Source organism: Ipomoea triloba, chromosome 11, assembly GCF_003576645.1.
Source record: "Ipomoea triloba cultivar NCNSP0323 chromosome 11, ASM357664v1".
Lineage (NCBI taxonomy): Eukaryota > Viridiplantae > Streptophyta > Magnoliopsida > Solanales > Convolvulaceae > Ipomoea > Ipomoea triloba.
This window is the reverse complement of record NC_044926.1, coordinates 1,505,307-1,523,596: the sequence shown is the minus strand read 5'-3', so window position 1 is coordinate 1,523,596 and position 18,290 is coordinate 1,505,307. Positions and strand designations below refer to the sequence as shown.

At 38.1% G+C, this 18,290-nt stretch overlaps 5 protein-coding genes across 9 annotated transcripts in view; 3 read left to right on the top strand and 2 right to left on the bottom strand.

Annotated features, from left to right (window-relative positions):
- The window catches only part of LOC115997575 (trifunctional UDP-glucose 4,6-dehydratase/UDP-4-keto-6-deoxy-D-glucose 3,5-epimerase/UDP-4-keto-L-rhamnose-reductase RHM1-like), a 3,809-nt gene extending 966 nt beyond the window's left edge, over window positions 1-2,843 (top strand). The window contains exons 2-3 of one of the 2 annotated variants that reach the window (XM_031237161.1): window positions 456-2,025; window positions 2,116-2,843. In XM_031237161.1, the coding sequence (XP_031093021.1) occupies window positions 469-2,025; window positions 2,116-2,568 (2,010 nt within the window). In that variant the 5' untranslated portion in view covers window positions 456-468 and the 3' untranslated portion in view covers window positions 2,569-2,843. The remainder of the gene's footprint in view (window positions 1-455; window positions 2,026-2,115) is intronic. The other variant, XM_031237162.1, reaches the window with a different exon arrangement.
- Window positions 2,844-2,875: 32 nt separating this feature from the next.
- On the bottom strand, window positions 2,876-6,382 carry LOC115997574 (zinc finger BED domain-containing protein RICESLEEPER 1-like). Of its 3 annotated transcripts, none has more exons than XM_031237158.1 (4): window positions 6,170-6,382; window positions 3,337-5,344; window positions 3,161-3,226; window positions 2,876-3,053 (listed from the first exon to the last, which is right to left on the bottom strand). In XM_031237158.1, the coding sequence occupies exons 2-3, from the start codon at window positions 5,309-5,311 to the stop codon at window positions 3,171-3,173; spliced, it is 2,031 nt and encodes a 676-aa protein (XP_031093018.1). In that variant the 5' UTR covers window positions 5,312-5,344; window positions 6,170-6,382; the 3' UTR covers window positions 2,876-3,053; window positions 3,161-3,170. The 3 variants fall into 3 exon arrangements, with proteins under 3 accessions (XP_031093018.1, XP_031093019.1, XP_031093017.1); XM_031237159.1 differs by having other exon boundaries at window positions 2,876-3,058; window positions 3,337-5,340; XM_031237157.1 differs by having other exon boundaries at window positions 3,337-5,340.
- Window positions 6,383-7,005: 623 nt separating this feature from the next.
- On the top strand, window positions 7,006-9,018 carry LOC115997164 (NADH kinase). Its single transcript, XM_031236671.1, has 5 exons — window positions 7,006-7,296; window positions 7,604-7,849; window positions 7,999-8,070; window positions 8,221-8,372; window positions 8,475-9,018. Exons 1-5 carry the CDS (start codon window positions 7,201-7,203, stop codon window positions 8,836-8,838), a joined length of 930 nt encoding a protein of 309 aa, XP_031092531.1. The 5' UTR covers window positions 7,006-7,200; the 3' UTR covers window positions 8,839-9,018.
- A 229-nt stretch (window positions 9,019-9,247) lies between these two features.
- LOC115997165 (E3 ubiquitin-protein ligase CCNB1IP1 homolog) lies at window positions 9,248-11,757 on the bottom strand. The gene is made up of 9 exons (XM_031236672.1): window positions 11,649-11,757; window positions 11,315-11,388; window positions 11,049-11,163; window positions 10,882-10,954; window positions 10,573-10,618; window positions 10,278-10,308; window positions 9,897-10,152; window positions 9,646-9,812; window positions 9,248-9,543 (listed from the first exon to the last, which is right to left on the bottom strand). Exons 3-9 carry the CDS (start codon window positions 11,116-11,118, stop codon window positions 9,248-9,250), a joined length of 939 nt encoding a protein of 312 aa, XP_031092532.1. The 5' UTR covers window positions 11,119-11,163; window positions 11,315-11,388; window positions 11,649-11,757.
- A 1,775-nt stretch (window positions 11,758-13,532) lies between these two features.
- On the top strand, window positions 13,533-16,587 carry LOC115997096 (B-box zinc finger protein 22-like). Of its 2 annotated transcripts, none has more exons than XM_031236574.1 (3): window positions 13,533-13,874; window positions 14,392-14,808; window positions 15,373-16,587. In XM_031236574.1, the coding sequence occupies exons 1-3, from the start codon at window positions 13,692-13,694 to the stop codon at window positions 15,655-15,657; spliced, it is 885 nt and encodes a 294-aa protein (XP_031092434.1). In that variant the 5' UTR covers window positions 13,533-13,691; the 3' UTR covers window positions 15,658-16,587. The 2 variants fall into 2 exon arrangements, with proteins under 2 accessions (XP_031092434.1, XP_031092436.1); XM_031236576.1 differs by having other exon boundaries at window positions 15,376-16,542.
- Window positions 16,588-18,290: the final 1,703 nt, after the last annotated feature.

Sequence of the window (18,290 nt, the reverse complement as noted above, 5' to 3'; positions counted from 1 at the left end):
CCTTTTTTTTTTTTTTTTTTTTTTTTTTATTTTTTATTTTTTATTTTATACCTTTGTTAATGCAGCATATTCGGATTAGTTCTATTAAAAAAAAAAAAAAAAGGTCATGGTTTATTTTCTTGTTCTTCTTACCCCTCAATAAAAGTTAGACATGTGGTCAAAGTAAGGAACATAGAAAAGTGAACCACTAGTTGCATGTTATTTGTATTAATTAAGGATTTGGAACACCTGTTGTCTGCCTGTCTGCTGTTGTTAATGCCAGATGCTTAATTTTAATGGCAATTATTGTTCATACTCTGAATCTGAAGTGATGATTCTGGCAACTTATTGCCAAGTTAAACTCAATTTTCTGCTGGAATGTAGAAGTTGCAGTTAACTTGCATTTGTGGTCAAGAATCTTTTGCAGTGCAGAATCTGATGTATATCTGTAAATTGTTTGTTGTTGTTGTGCATAGAAGCTCGGTTAAGATGGAAGCTTACACCCCAAAGAACATCCTTGTCACCGGAGCTGCCGGATTCATTGCATCTCATGTTGCAAACAGGCTGATCAGGAACTACCCAGATTACAAGATTGTTGTTCTTGATAAGCTTGACTACTGCTCAAATCTCAAGAATCTTCTGCCCTCGAGCTCGTCCCCTAACTTCAAGTTCGTCAAGGGAGATATAGGGAGTGCTGATCTTGTAAACCACATTCTTGTCACTGAGTCCATTGACACCATAATGCATTTTGCTGCTCAGACCCATGTTGATAATTCCTTTGGCAACAGCTTTGAGTTCACCAAGAACAACATTTATGGCACTCATGTTCTCTTGGAGGCCTGCAAGGTTACTGGTCAGATCAAGCGGTTCATTCATGTCAGCACGGATGAGGTCTATGGGGAGACTGAGGAGGATGCCATCGTGGGAAACCATGAAGCCTCGCAGCTTCTTCCCACGAACCCATATTCTGCTACAAAAGCCGGGGCAGAAATGCTGGTTATGGCTTATGGAAGGTCATACGGCTTGCCTGTAATAACCACCCGAGGGAATAATGTGTACGGCCCCAACCAGTTCCCTGAGAAGCTAATCCCTAAGTTCATTCTTTTAGCCATGAAGGGGAAGACTCTCCCTATTCATGGAGATGGTTCTAATGTCAGAAGCTATCTTTACTGTGAGGATGTTGCAGAGGCTTTCGAGGTGGTTCTTCACAGGGGAGAGGTTGGACATGTATACAACATTGGGACGAAGAAGGAGAGGAGAGTGACTGATGTTGCTAGAGATATATGTCGTCATTTTGGGATGGACCCAGAAACAAAAATCAAGTTTGTCGAGAACAGGCCATTCAATGATCAGAGATACTACTTAGATGATCAAAAGCTGAAGAACCTGGGTTGGTCAGAAAGAACCACATGGGAGGAAGGGTTGAAGAAGACGATTGAATGGTATACCAAGAACCCTGATTGGTGGGGGGATGTGTCTGGTGCATTGGTTCCCCATCCCAGAATGCTAATGATGCCTGGCAGGATAGAAAAACATGTTAATGGTTCTGAATCTAACATCCCCAGGAGACAAAACCCAACACACATGGTAGTTCCAGCACACAAAAGCAATAACTCAGTTCAGAAGCAGGCTTACAAGTTTTTGATCTATGGCAGAACTGGGTGGATTGGTGGTCAGCTTGGCAAGTTGTGCGAGAAACAGGGGATTCCCTATGAATATGGAAGGGGGCGTCTGGAGGACCGTTCTCAACTTTTGGCTGACTTACGGTCTGCAAAGCCCACTCATGTGTTCAATGCTGCAGGTGTCACTGGCAGACCCAATATTGACTGGTGTGAAACTCACAAGACAGAAACAATCCGCACCAATGTTGTTGGTCTATTGACTTTAGCAGATGTATGCAGAGAGCACAATCTGTTGTTGGTGAACTACGCCACTGGCTGCATATTTGAATACAACGCTGCACACCCTCAAGGTTCTGGGATTGGATTCAAGGAGGAAGACAAACCCAACTTCATAGGTTCTTTCTATTCAAAGACCAAGGCCATGGTAAGTAAACTTACTTGTCTGTCTTCCGGTTTTCTTTAGCTTTACTCTGCTGCCTGTATTCATGCTCTTGTTCTTATTTTCTTCAACCAGGTGGAAGAGCTCATTACAGAATATGATAATGTCTGCACCCTCAGAGCTCGTATGCCAATATCTTCAGACCTCAGCAACCCTCGCAACTTCATCTGCAAAATCTCTCACTATGACAAAGTCGTGAACATTCCCAACAGCATGACCATCTTAGATGAGCTTCTCCCAATTTCCATTGAGATGGCAAAGCGTAACCTCAGGGGGATATGGAACTTCACAAACCCCGGGGTTGCTACCCATAATGAGATTCTGGAGATGTACAGAGAGTATGTAGATCCACAATTTCGTTGGGCCAACTTCACACTGGAAGAGCAAGCAAAGGTGATCCTCGCACCTCGAAGTAACAATGAGATGGATGCATCCAAATTGAAGAAAGAGTTCCCTGAACTGCTACCAATCAAGGAATCTCTTATCAAGTATGTCTTTGAACCAAACAGGAAAACCCCAGCAAAATAAGTTCTCAAGATTTTCAACCAATTATCCTTCTGGGTCCAGGATTCATGACCTAGCAGCCTATATAATCATTCTTAAATTCAGCCTTGTTCTTTTGCTTTCGCTTTTATTGATATCTTGATAGTGGTTAGGGTGCCAATAAGTGGAGAATAATTTGCCACTTTTCAGAAATACAGAATGTTCTATAGTGGCTGTATAAGGGTGTATGTGTTGTCTTATGGCAGTGTGTGAAAGGATGTAATGCTTAAATCTCAATCCAATTGTAATCTTGGCATAAACACCAAAAGCAAAAGATAATAATAAGTTAATAGACAAAGCAAATCATTGACCTTTTCACATTGATGAAAATCAAGATTCTGCAAACAGCTAAATACTATAAACACATTTTAATTACAAATTCATCTAGCCATTCAGCATTGTAATTGAGGAACAAGTTTGTAAACACCTAAAGAAAACATACACCAATCACCACACTAGCAATCCTTCAGCTAACCTTGAACAAAAACAAGAAAGATGTTAGAAGATCAAAGTAAATCTGATCAGAAATGATATGGATGCATCTGCAAGGTGGAAATGTCAAGGCGATGAAACATACCATGCAGCTGTTAACTTGATTCAATGAGAAGTGGCAATGCATAGTTGATGCTGGATGAGTTGGGTTCTGATACATGAAATTTAACTATCTGTTACTTGGGTACTATGATACATCTATAAAAGCATGAAGAGACCAAAATGTTTTCATGGAAATATGGGGAGAGAGAATTTAAGTACCTTCTGCTTCTAAACGCAACCAGTCTTGACCACATACTAAAGCTTCCCGAATATCAGAACTGAGTGAACTCTTATGCTGGTCAAGCATTCTAACTTTATTGCTAAATGCTAACTCTGGTCCAAGTGTGGATGCAGGAACTCCCAATACATCACGCGCAATCATAGATAATATTGGGTACCTAGGAGTGTGAACTTTCCACCAATTCAATATGTTGAAATCATAGTTGCGTGGAAACACTGGCTCTTCCAAATACTTGTCTAAATCTGATGGCACACTCTGATTTTGTGAGGTTTCATGCAGAAATTTGTCAAAGCCCCTCAGTCTATCCCTAGTTCCAGTGCTGCTGCTAGGTAAGCTTCCAGGCCCAGGTGGATCTTGATCAAGTGAAGTTGAACCTATTGCATACTCATTGAAAAGCTGCCTTACAGCATCAGATACTGCTTTGATGTGATTTGGCGCATCACTACCATAAATCTGAGGATAATAATACTCGACCAACTTCATCTTGAATCTAGGATCCAAGATAGCAGCTATTGCTAAAGATTGACTACACTTATTCCAATACTGGTCAAACTTAGCTTTCATCTTGGTTGCAATATCACCAAGAAACTCATCAGCACTTTTGCACCACTCTGTTAATTGGATGTGAATATCACATATCTCTGGGAAATATACATTTGCTGTTAAATATTTGCTTCCAGTGAAAATCTTAGTAACTTCAACTAAAAGTTTTACATAACCAGTAACAGAACTTAACCATTCCCACTCTGTTTCAGATAGACTTATTTTGTAGTCAGCATCATTCTCTTGCAGGAGAGAGAAGGCACCCCTATATTCTAGTGCTGTTTCAAGCATTGTATAGGTTGAATGCCATTGCATTGGATAGTCGAGAACTAGATGCCTCTCAGTATTTATCCCAACTTGCCGGGCAATCTCATTGAATTTTCCTAGGGTTATTTGTGAACTTTTGACATGCCTTATACTTTCTCGAATCTTGTGGGTCAAACCTCGAAGTGCTTCCATGACATCTAGAACTATAGATTTCAAAACATTTGATGCACAACGTACATCAAATAACTCACCATTCTTTAAAAGAGGCTTGTTTTGAGATAGCCAGTCTTTGATTCTAAAGACCATGTCATCGTAGCCCGAACATTCATCAAAAGTCATAGAAAACAACTTCCGGTCAATAGCCCAGTCAGTCAAACATTTAATGACAACTTCTGAAAGTAGGTCATCTGTATCAGCAGTGTTCAGCGTCACAAAATTCAGTATCTTCTTCCGCAGCTTCCAATCTTCATCGATATAGTAAGCTGTCAGACACAGATACCTTGCACTGTCAGCTGATACCCAGATGTCAGCAACAAGACTAATTCTCCCATGCAAATTGTGTATTTCTTCATAAATTTTCTGTTTCTCTTTAGCATAGATTGTCATACAGTCAAGTTCAATGGCACTATTATTCATGACCTCAAATAATGGCTGCAAATTCTTCACAAATATTTTGAATCCAACATGTTCAACCATGGCCAGTGGATAGCCATGTAACATAATCATGCGAGCAAAATCGAGTCGACTCCGCTCTTGGTCAAATTTAACACTCCCAAGGTTGAAAGGGATATTGCTTTCCTCCTTCTTTGGCTCTTGATCAAATTTGTAACTTATGGGGGTAATGATTTCTTCTTTTCTTTGCCCTTCTTCATAGGTGACACTAGCAACAGCAAGGGCAGTATCCTTTCTCTTTCTCTTTGCTGCAAGTATTTGAGAAACATCATAATTGGATCTCTTCAGACACCTTATCAGATGATTTCTCAGATGAGTTGTCCCACTGTTACTTGATCCGCTAAGTTTCTTTTTGCAGTGTACACAAACAGCATAACAAATTTCTCCCTTTCTAACTCTTTCAAAGTGATTCCATACAACAGACGTCAACCGCTTTGGTCTCTTAGCTGGGGCCTCACTTGTAATTTCCATCGCATGGAACAAATGCAATTTAATCCAACCTGCCTTTCAACCCCCAAAAAAAAAGTATCAGAACATTGTTTTTAATTTTTTTACCACAATGCAGCAAACCTGTCTATTAGATGTATAAAAGTAAGTAGACGATATCTGAGAAAGTGGAGCATCCATTGACCATTTTGACACATAATAAGTGCATGTATACATACATTTTCATAAGTAAACAAGAAACATGCATATGGCCCAAAGTATACACCTTGTGATTCAAAGTTCAATCACGAAATACAATTCTCTGCTTGTCTATATGAATGTGCTTGTGTATATATGCTTTAAACAATCACTATTGACAGGTCCCTGAAGTCCTAACACATTCAAGGACACAATAATGAGACCAAGCAGAAATCATAACCCCTAAATCAAAAACCAAGCTTCACACCAAACAAGTGATTCTCTATACTAATAACATATATCCGAATCAACAACCATCTATTTAGTCTTTACTTAACACAGTAACACTCCCATGCCACTAGTTCAAAGCCCTGTCAACAGTCAAGATGTACTTAAATGCAGCCATACATGCATGCATATACTCATATAAATAAATAAAATGAAGGCAAAAGCAAAAATAGAAATCCAGACACTAATTTGAAAACCGTAGAGTTAAATCAAATTTTACATTGAATAAAAACTAGAAATTTAACTTTCATAACAACAAGAAAAGCTAAATTAACAATTAGTATGACATAACAAAAAATTAAACTTTTGCAACTGAGCTTTTCAACTTGTCATAGCAAAAGAAATCCAGCAAAAAACAGAGGTCAAAGCTGAAGCTTTTCTAAGCAAGTTGGGAGGTGATCGGAACAGATATCGGACCTGGTGGTGAATGTCTGTGTTTGCCGGGGCTCCGGTGACGCTTGGCGGAGATCGGATCGTCCGATCCGAGATAGATAAGGGTAGGGTTTGGATTTGGAAGGGAGAATAAGGATATGAATCGGATATGAGTAACTGGGGAAGATTCGGAAAATGCCCGACTTGAGATTGGAGATTGGGCGGGTCAGCCGGTCAGGTCAATGTTGTAAATTGTAATCTTAGTCCTGCGAGTTGGGTTTAGATTTAACCCAAATTTGGATGGTTGGGTTTAGGGTTAGGGCGTACCGCGTCCGATTTGGGTATATGGGAATTTGGGGATCGGATCCTGAATTTTATTTTATTTTTAGTTAATTATTAATTTTTTTGCGCTAAAACAATAAAAAAGATATGAGAGTGTTTGATAAATAGGTTGTTGATAGCGTATATACTAGCTGAGTACAAAAATGTGACTATATTTCTGATAAATTCATTGGGAACCAGATACAATTTGATTGGTTTGACCGGTTCGATCTATACTAGCATTAGGTATGAGTCTGGTCTCAAGTATTAATTAATGGTTTGTTTTTTGAAAATTGCATTTCTCGTTTCGGTCGGTCTGTGTATTTGTGTGAATGTCCTGTGTATTTTTTGAAGGCATTTTATGTATTGTAAGACTACGATTCTGTGTATTCATAGGGGTATTTAAACATAGATTGTGATGTGTTTTGTGTATTTGAATGTTAGAAAGATGATTTCTGGATTCTCTCAAGTCATTCGATTTAATGGACCTTAGATCTCCTTAATTGTTCAATACACAAATACTAAGTTACTTATATACGGTAACTAATTATAACATTATGAAAAATAAGAACTTGAGAAAGGTTTTCAAACCGTCATGTCTATAATCCCTTGTAACCGTGGCTGCGGTTGGAGTTCTTCGTAGATTCTTCACCTTGGCAATTGGCATAGCCCACTGTAAGAGGAGAAAGAGCATTTCAAAACCATTATAGGCTCACAGGAGAAAGCTAGAAAAGGATTAAAAAAAAGCACTAACAATGGCGAGAAGAAGATTTATGCTGTTGTTAAAACCTTTCGACGCGTACCCATCTCTCCACTCCAATGGTCTCTCGTCGCGCGTCACGAACCCTAAGGTGATTCCATATTTCGCAACAAATACAATTCATTTCTAAACCCTTTTTTTCCATTCTAAACACTTTAATCTTCCGTGTATGTGTATTCATTACGTGTTTGATAATATGCCAAAGCCACTTGAAAGTGAAAATAATGGAGCCACAGTTTCTGAACTGAACTGAACTGAACTGGGTGTGCTGATATCATTCCACTGTATGAGTTTCCCTATGTTAATAATGTGTGTTGAAAATGTGGCCTTGAATCATCACCATCAAAGTCTTCTGTCTCCTAATGTTTCATAAATTTCTCACCTTTAAGTTATTGCAGGTACTAAAGCATCTAGACAACAGGCGTTTGGTTCACAAGGAAGCTATAAATTTCTGTCAGAATGTTTTGAGGAATAAGTTTGTTGATTGCATACCGGTCTCCCGCCATGACCTATCACAGCCGATTCGAGATGTAGATCTAGTTATTACTATAGGAGGTGATGGTACATTACTACAGGGAAGCCATTTTTTGGATGATAAAATTCCGGTTCTTGGAGTGAATTCTGATCCTACTCAGGCAAGAGAGGTTAGTTGCTGCTTTGATAATCATGGGAGTCCTGGATTTAATTATTTCTTAAACCTTCGTGTCACGAAATTGATCTCTCAAGCTCAAAAGTCAAAACGACCCTTTTGCTAAAAGAAATACTTGTGTCCCATCACTGTTGTGTGGTGCAGGTCAATGAAGATTTTGATGCTACAAGGAGCACTGGCTATCTTTGTGCAGCTACTGTTGATAACTTTGAACAAGTAAGCCAGTTTACTCAATAGCCTTTGCTATCATATTGGCTTTTAAGGGTCGATGGGATTGTATATTGGGCATCTAAACACAGAATTCACATATGCATGCTAGAAAGTTAGAGGAGAATTCACCTTTCTCAAATATATTTTTCGATGCAGATATTAGATGATATCCTCGAGAATCGTTCTAAGCCTTCAGAAGTTTCAAGGATGCTAATTCATCTCAATTCACAACAGCTGCCAACTTATGCTCTTAATGATATATTGATTGCCCATCCTTGTCCTGCAACAGTTTCGCGGTTCTCATTCAGGCAAGTGTTCTTTTATAGTATCAAAGTTACAAACAGCTTATATAGTTATATGTGGTTCCTAAAGATTACACTAGTTTAATAAACTCTCTTAATATTTGACAGAATCAAGAAGGACGACCAGCATTGTTCCCCTATGATTAATTGCAGATCAAGTGGTTTACGAGTGTCAACAGCTGCTGGATCAACAGCAGCTGTGCTCTCAGCAGGTGGATTTGCTATGCCTATTCTATCCAAGGACCTCCAGTATATCGTAAGGGAGCCCATTGCTCCTGGAGCAAGCCATGGATTCATGCACGGAGTTATGAAGCACGATGAATTAATGGAGATTGCGTGGTACTGTAAAGAGGGGATAATCTATGTTGATGGTTCCCATGTTGTTTATCCTGTCCAACATGGGGACACAGTTTTACTATCTTCACAGGCTCCCACGTTGAAAGTCTTTTTGCCTTCCCGTTTGTTGTGTTGAGTGTGTATATGTATATATGCACAAAAAAATAAATTTTTGTATAGGTATAACATGTGGGCTTGGAAACTGAGATGAGGATTTCTGAAACATGGAGCATAAATTTCTTGTGTCATACCCAGTTTATATTGTTTCTTGCCACTTTTTTGTTTGTTTAAGAAATAGAACAAAAATTGCTACATATTTCTATGGTAATACCTTGATATCCGGTAATCACGTTGAGCTGCCAAACCATTGATACCTTAATGAACAATAAAATCAAGAAAATCTGTATATGGTTGCATCTGAGTATTTTCCTGGAATAATATGCACGAACTTGTTGTCTACAACCTGGAAAAGAGCAGAGCTGAGTATGAGTAATGCGAAAAGTGAAGAATTGAAGATGGGGATCCATCACTGCTAAACTTGTGGCTTACGTGAACATTTGGGGCTGACCGCGAGAGAGCCTAGGCTTCTTTATGGGGGAAAGAATGAGGTTCCTAAGGGTCATTGAAGGATTGCTACCCCCAGTTCCGGTTGCAGTTCCAAGGCCGAACATGGGACGAGCACCAGCCATTCTGTTCCCAGTATCCATTCGGATTCCTGATTGCTTCGCAGGCGAGCCACTGGATATCTCCAAGGGGCCAGAGTTTGAACTGTGTTGTCTTGCTGGAGGTGGCCATATATCTTCTCTTGGCCCTGGAGTGTCAGGAGTGGCAACGGACCAATCTGCAAGAGATAAGTCAACTAGTATTTCTTGGGGGGTATATGAAACAGATAACTTCTGTTTAGCTAACTGAATATCAACCTTTTAAAACAGAATGGAATTACCTTTTCTCATATGATCTCTATTATTCATCATATTAGCAGCATTTGAGAAGAGTTCAGGCTCCGTTCTCGAGTACATATTGGGTACTGCAGGACGAATGGCAGACCGCTTCACTGATTCATATTCAGTTCTCAGTTGATCATACATTTCATCAAGTTTTCTCTTTTGCCTGACAGTTTTGGGCTAGAAAGTTACTCCATATATATAGTGTAAAGTTCAAATATTTATGCTTCATACTGATGAAAATTCTGACCTGCATTTTTCAGCAAACTTTTCTTGAAGCTCTTTCTTGTCCTTGCACAGGTTCTCAAGTTCTTGTTCCATCATTTGGCACCTCTTACCCATCTTCTGATATGCAGTTTGCACTTGCTCCAACTTTTCAGAGAATTGTTGTTGCATAACCTCGCATTTCTGTCGGCACTGAGCTACCATCCTGTTCATTTTAAATTGCATTTCCAACTCCTTTTGCCCAATGTAGAACATCACGCTTCTATAAGCACTCTTCATCACTGGTCATAGTCAAGGTAACAAGAGATATTTGGAATATTAAATTTGAGTCTGCCTCACCCACTCTTGAAATGTTTGCTTCACCTCGAGGCACACATGAAACATAGGGAGCAAACTGTAAGGATACAAATCTGAGGTGATATCCCAGAGTTGGCCATCTGCACAAGTGTTAAAGAGAATCAGCAGGATATTTATTCTATAAGCTTGATGATAGAACAACAGACAGACATGATGACACTACTGGATTTGCAGGAAAAGAAAAATGTCTATAAACACTGACAATTGACAACAGCCAGACAGGTGGGCAAAAAGAATGATTCCAGTACCCCATAGAAACCCAAATGTTAGAGAAAGGATCAACCATGATATGAAGGATAAAGCGAGGAAATAAGAAAGGAACTATTTCAGGAAAGCTTTCTTACATTTATCCATTCATCACTTGGATTGATATCCACAGGCTTCATGAGACTGAGGATCAAATTTTTGTATTTAGTAACATGTGTGCAATCAATGATAAGAACAATTGCATAGTGTAAAGGTGGGGGTAAAATATCATTTAAGGTACTCTATGCAAGTTTTTAAAATCAGTAGCTAAAACACATCTATTGCAGAAGAAAGGCCAAAAAAGAAAGTTAACAATAAAGAAAAAGCAGAAGATCCTCTTCAAGATAAGTCATATACACATCAAACTGTCTTCTACAGTTCACAACTAATGAAGTCTAAGCACTCGCCTTTTAGAGAGAGCTTGGTCACAGATAGGGCAAGCAGCATCATTACTGAGAATCTTCTTGGCATCTTCTGTACCTATTAATATGATTAAGGAAATTTTTATGGACTACAGCCTCAAAATGAGGCAAAGGAATTCATGTATATATATGCACACGGGCGACTTGGATACAAAAGATGTGGCTACAAGTGGTGGAGACGGCTTGCCCTTCCAATTCTTGCCAGCATGCATTGCACCTCATTTTAACCTTCAAAGTTTATGACAAAATCACCTTTCACAATAGATGCTGGGAAATAAATCAGTTAAATCAACAATAAGCTTCAAAATCATTCTAGAATTTGAATATTTCAATCCTAAGAGTTGAATATGTAGTACTAAAGTACTAAACATAGCACTAATCCAAGTTGCAGACATAGAAAAAGCTGAGCTGAGAGAACCTAATCAAGACAGCAATCAGGAGTCAGGACAGGCTCATTGTGTCTCAAAAATTTCTATATTTTCCAGACGCAACCTGCGAGAGTGAAACAGAGATGATAGAGAGAAGTTACAGATCCGAAATCCTAAATGTCCTCATATATCACTTGTTTGTAGTCACCAATCCTAAACTCTAAACTATCATAAGAACAATGTATCAACAAATAAATCTATTATGTATTTATGTGTGCCAAAAATAACAAAAGTTACTCCGTTGTTTGACAAATTTAGAAGCTCAAAAAACACAAACGCTAATCATGTTTCATCGGCAACTTGGCAGATTACATAGAGAATTACCTGAAATCGCGATAAGACGCACCGAAGAAATGAGAACTCGAATTCCAATTTGAAATCTGCGCAGTGATCCTGTAGAACTGCCTACAAGCGTTGTGAATTATAGTTTTCCCCTGGAAATCTGAAAATGACGATTTGAATATGCATTACAAATAATGAAAGCAAATGGAAGACTGCCTATGCGTGTTCTCTGCTTGTGAAATTTAAATCCGGTATGGAGGCAAAAAATCTGTTTTTAAAAATATACGGAGCATTTTCCCCGGGAATTGGCCTAATCATAAATAACCGTTGATATTTGGCTTTTTAAAAAGGGAAAGATAGCATTTTTTTTTCCAATGTCCTTCCATGATATTGTAATTTTAACAATTTGATAACTGAGAATTTAATGATTTATAATCATAAATTAAGATTTTATTCTTTTGTCGACTAGTAAGTTCTACATGTGCAATATAACAAATTATGAATTTTAATAGTCTATATTACAGGGGATCAAAATTACATATTAAAATTAGTGATCATAAGTAACATCCCTTGTTATGAATGTATTAAGAAAGTAGGCCACAAGTCACCTCTATTAATAGGTAGCGCTGGAAAAAGACATAAGGTCACCTTTTGGAAATTGTGTATATTGCCCATTAATTTTCTGAGAGCGTTTGATTTAAGTAATACGGAGTATAATACAAGTATTACTTAGGTAATTGAGTATAGTAATGTTACAGTACCTTGTTTGGTTCAAGTTATAATATTATCTAGTAATGTTATATTATTTCAAAGTTGGTGTGACAATAATTTGATTACCACTATTTAAAGTTTGCCATTGTTAACTAACTTTTAGATGACAATGACGACGACGACAACAACAATGTATATAATATATATATATATATATATATATATACACACACACACACACATATACATACATACGTACATATAATGTCCTCGATAAAACAAAAAATTGATCAATATAGTCTAAAATATAACATTTAACCAAACAATATAATATTATATATGCACAATCCAAACGAAACATATAAGATAATTGTACATTCACAAAATCTCATATTACTTTCAAGAAATAATCTTTTTACCTAAAGTAATCTCACATTTGTAAACCAATCGCCATTTAGGAGTATATTAGGATAGTAGTTAAAATGAAACACTAGAGATGTCTAATCTAATGAACTTTTTATGAGCGCAAATATAACTCTACTGTGTACACATGATGCATACCTTGTTAAGGACATACACTTGAAGGTTTTACTGCGGGCGCAGTGCAAACAAATATTGTCTTGAATAAGCATAAAAGACTATGGCCATATTTGATAAATGACTGTTAGTTGATAGCTGTTAACTGATTAGGTTAGAATGTATGATTAGTTGATAACATTAGCTGATTGTAGAAAGGTGTTTGGTAAATTAGCTGATAGTTGTTTGGTATAATTTGTTTTTTTAAAAAAGCTAATAGAAAAGGCTACTTGGTCAAAGACCTTGTGGTCTAATGGCACCCATGTCCCGATTTACACTTGATTCCTTGTAATTCAGTAAGTTGAGAAAGTAGTTATGAACGATTAGATATGATTGAACTTAATCCTCGACAGTCATATTTGATGTACTTGCAGTAAAATTAATCCATAAAGACTGTACTAACCATTAACCATTCTTCAACGTGAAGATATTCATTTTCAGAGAACTCCGTTTTCCCAGGGGACAGGGGTGCCGTGACGTCCGTGCACATTTGCATCACCACCAGACACGTGTCCAACCGCCTCACCCATACAGAGTCATAAAATCTGACCGCCTGGATAAAATCTAAGAAACTCCGTAATTACTCACTATAATAACGCCAATAATAATTTCTTACAAAAAACAAAGAATACCCTCTGATCCACCCCCACCCCACCCCCTCACTCTTAAACCCCCTTTCACACACACTTTCCCCAACAACGAATACGATTCAGTCGCCGATTTTTTTTCCGGTCAGGTTTCCTTTTTTACCGGAGAGAATAGCGGAGGCGGAAAGCTAGCTCTAGAGTAAGGTGGAGGATGAAGATTCAGTGCAACGTGTGTGAGGTCGCGGAGGCGAACGTGCTGTGTTGCGCCGATGAGGCGGCGCTTTGCTGGTCCTGCGACGCCAAGGTTCACGCCGCCAATAAGCTCGCCTCTAAGCACCAGAGAGTTCCGCTCTCCGGCTCGTCCTCGCCGATGCCCAAGTGCGACATCTGCCAGGTATTTTTTGCGGATACCTTTGACTTTTGTAGGTAGCTGGATCGGATATGTTTTAATTGAAACGCTTGAGGAAAAACGATTTGCTAATTGCTAATTGCTAATTGCTAATCTCGTAGTATATAGATAGTACTCAGCTCCAGCAACTTTATTATCTCGAACTTTTGGAGTTAGGTGGATTGGCTTCTTTGTGAAATGCAACGTTTGCGTGTAGTTAATGATTGTTTTGATTCGTGTAATGTACAGAAACTACTGAGCTGTAGGAACTGTATTATTTTGATTTTTTTAGATAGATAATGATAACAGGAGCTGTAATTTCTCGAACTTTTGGAGTTAGGTGGATTGGTTTCTTTGTGAAATGCAACGTTTGTGTGTAGATAATGATTGTTTTGATTCGTGTAATGTACAGAAACTACTGAGTTGTAGGAACTGTATTATTTTGATTTTTTTTAGATAGATAATGATAACATGAGCTGTAATTTTGTGCTTAGTCTAGTATGTCGGCTTGTGTTTGTTGTAGGAAACGGTAGGCTACTTCTTCTGCCTGGAGGATCGAGCTTTGCTCTGCAGGAACTGCGATGTTGCTATTCACAAAGCTAATGCATACGTCTCTGGTCATCAAAGATTCCTGCTTACTGGAGTGAAAGCGGGACTTGAATCTATTGAAGCTGGTCCCTCCGAGAATTCACAGTCTGGGGAGAAGGTCTTAGAGGCACAGTCTCGTTCTGTTTCGAGGACAAATGCCCCTGGGCCATCAAATCATCAATATAATAAAGTACCACCAGTACAAATAAGTGGGATTGGGGATCTTGCACCTACTAAAGCACAGCTTGGGGGTTCTGCAACTGTAAATGTTTCACAATGGCAGCTGGAAGAATTCCTTGCCTTAGGTGATCTTGATCAGAATTATTGTTATATGGACGATAACTCATCCAAGGTATGACTAGATCTATTATATGCTATACTGTATACATCAACTTGCTCATTTCAGACCAGATTCAGAGCTTATTTACCAGATTGCATTTGAATTTTAAGATATGATGATATGTTGTTGTTAATGTCTTAGCCACATGATTTCCACAATTTGTTCAGATAAGGGATAACCATTCAGTTACTCTAGCTTAAATTAATGGCTAAAAAGTACATAAATGTTGATGCTCCTGAAGCCACAAGGAAAATTCTGAACAATTAGTGTCTGTTGGATTCATCCACCCATCCGATTGGCGAGCATATTGATTAGATATAGAGATTTGAACCAATATACTCTTGTCTGTGAGAGGTCAGCAATATCGAAGGATCAAGTGTGCTGTCAAGTTTAAATTTTGTTTCAGTATTTACACCTGTGTATGCTAGAAGATACAGATAATATGTTAGGGTAAAATTTGTGAGTAGAAAAGTTCAAATGATGTGTAGAGATTCTCAATTTGATGCTTTGGACAGATCTGAAGACGACAGGCAATACATTTGCTAATGTTCATTTCTTCTGTTCAATGACTTCCAGCAGGCTGGTAGTGGGAAGGTTGGAGGCTCTGACTGCTCCTCTGTTTTGAAAGTCAATGAGAAAGAACCAGATGGTGATGAATGCTTGGGTCAGGTGCCTGAGGCACCGTGGGCTGTTCCACAAATCCCTTCCCCATCTACGGCCTCAGGACTTTATTGGCCTAAAACATACCGGAATCCATTTGATGCTGCAGTCTTTGTGCCTGATGTATGTTACACCCCCTCGCAGAACCCTCACCATGAACAGCCAAACAGTACTAGTTCTAAACGGCAAAGACAGTACTAGACTACTACTAATGTATTCACTCTACACTTAATACAATGGGGAATTAGGAGTTCACTGCTTATTTCATGTTAGCTTCTGTGCTTTAATTGTGTCACAAAGTGTTGCCTTACTGCATGTAGAAATCGTTGAGCTTATTATCTTTGGCTCGGGAAAGTTAACTTCCCACTCTGTCTGTAAGTATCCCTCGGCTCTTTCTCATCACACTAGTATGAAGGATCATGAAACTAGGCAAAGGATCTATTGTAACTCTTGTGCTACTTGTGCTAAATAAATGCCACGAGGACCCTACTTTTCTTGTCTTGGAAGTTGACAGACAATGATGGTCCGAGCTTCAAGCAGCATGCACGTATTGAATGATTGTACAAAGTGAAAGCAGCAGATGATTTGTTAGCAGATAACATGAATGGATGATGCAGTGTTTACCTCTTGATCTTGCTGGATAATGCATGCCGACAAGAGAAGTGAACCATATTCTCTCTGGGCAACACCTGATAGAGATGTTGACACATAACATGAGGAGATAGCATCAGTTCGCAAGATTGTGTGATCAACGAATGATGGTAATGCACGAATCATTCAATCATTTGGATTTGTTTTTTTGTTATCGGATGCAGCTGGGAGTGTCAATTCCTGCTAGACGTGGATAAGGATAGATACCAGATATGGACAAGAGCAAATGATAAATTTTCTGTGTATGTAATAGTCTGAGAAGATGTTTGATAGATTTCTCGTTTGTTGCTAACTCGCTGTCCATGATGTTAGATGTGTATCTGATATCTCCCTGATATTATGTTTATTATGTATTTTTAATTTACAATTAATGAAAATGTAATAATTTGTTAGGTTAGATTTCGAAATGAAGACATTAATTCTGTGTAGTGCAAATATTAGTCCAGTACAAACTGGCCAATGTTTAAATATTCTAATTTACTTCTTGTGGTCTTTTCTCAATTAGGATCACAAAGTTGTTTCCGTGGGCGTAGTGTTTGCAAGTTTTTCGTGATTTGTACAGTAGCTAAGTAACTTCAAGTTTTTAAATTCTGGATTTTAAGATTTCTCAAAACAAAAAAATCAAAATTTTTCTTAAATTAGGTCGTACGTTTGCGATAGATGTAGCCAACCTTGTTTAAAGCCAACCTCGTCTAAAGCTGTGCTTGTGGTGTTGGGGGCCAACTTTAGGACGCAACCACCATTTATGGCTTGTGGAGTTGTGGAAGCTGTGCTTTGTGGTGTTGGGGGCCAACTTTAGGATGCAACCACCATTTATGGCTTGTGAAGTTCTGGGCCAACTTTAGAGTGCACCCAAGGGCCCTCACGCGCAGCCCGATAAAGCATCTGAATGTAAATTATGATAACTCAGCTAAACACAAATGCTAGACTTTGTTTATGCATACAAGGAGCCTCTGTTTACTGCCCACAAAGAGTCTCCTCACTTTGAGAGGTTGCTCCCACACTGCTACTTATAAGGCTCGAACTCTGTTTTTTCTTTTCAAACTTCACCTATGTGACCAACTGAGCTGTTCATGCGAATAATTTTTAGCTAAGTTGATTAGACAATTGGTTTAATAACTATAAGGTTTTAAGTTTGATTCTCGGTTCTAAACTAATTTAACTTTTTGTGGTTGATCATATGCTTATTCGTTGTGTTCTTTTACATGTTAAAGTCACAAGGGACGAATAGATAAGAAGTATTTTGTCACAAAAACTCAATGCATTTGTGAGTTGGACCATTATATTTGATTAAAGTATCAAGTTGGACCAGTAAGCAAAGATCATGCATAGACGATCCACTAAATGCAACGGGAATTTAGGGAAGCAAAAGCTATTTTCGCACTTGCAGCATGTGAGTACCTTCTTGGATATTCTAGGACCAGCTAATTAAACCTGCAATTTGGATAGTACTAAAAAAGAAAGAAGAAGCAAAAAGTCATCAACGAATTAATGATTGAAAGTGTTACTTAATTAACATTATTATTTTACAAGTCTTCCTACCTAGGATATTCATGTTGTGGTTTCCCACACTGAGTACTGACACCTAAATGTCATAACGTGCCAGTCTTTATAGACTTAGTTGTATCCACTTAGCCCTGCAGCTATATGCTGCAAAGTCTAACTAACCATTATTATCCCGCTCATTAATAATAATTATTCATAATTAATTACTTTGACCAAAATCACACGTTGTTTTTAGTTCTTCCAGAAGAGTTTTAAAGTTTTTAGTTTTTTTTTTTTTTCCAAAATAAAATTGTACAACAATTATGTGGGCTTTTAATATCTTGTCAACATTGATAGGAAAAATATATCGGAAATGTACCAAACTATTGAGTTTTTAAAATGCTTGTATATTAATGCTTACAAAAAGTTTTTAAAATGCTTATATATTATTAATGCTTACCAAAGGTTCAATTCTGTACACCTAACAGAAATTAGTAATATTAAGTAAGACATATTGATTTAGTTTAGACTCACATGAACTATCACTAATGTGTTGTATCGCGTCATAACTCTTTAACCCAAATAATATGAAGGGTGGCATGGCATGGCATGAAGAGTTTAGCCCAAATTCATAAATTCTATCAAATGATAGAAGATTTAATGTACATGTTACACAAAGTGTTATGTTTTCTTCCCTT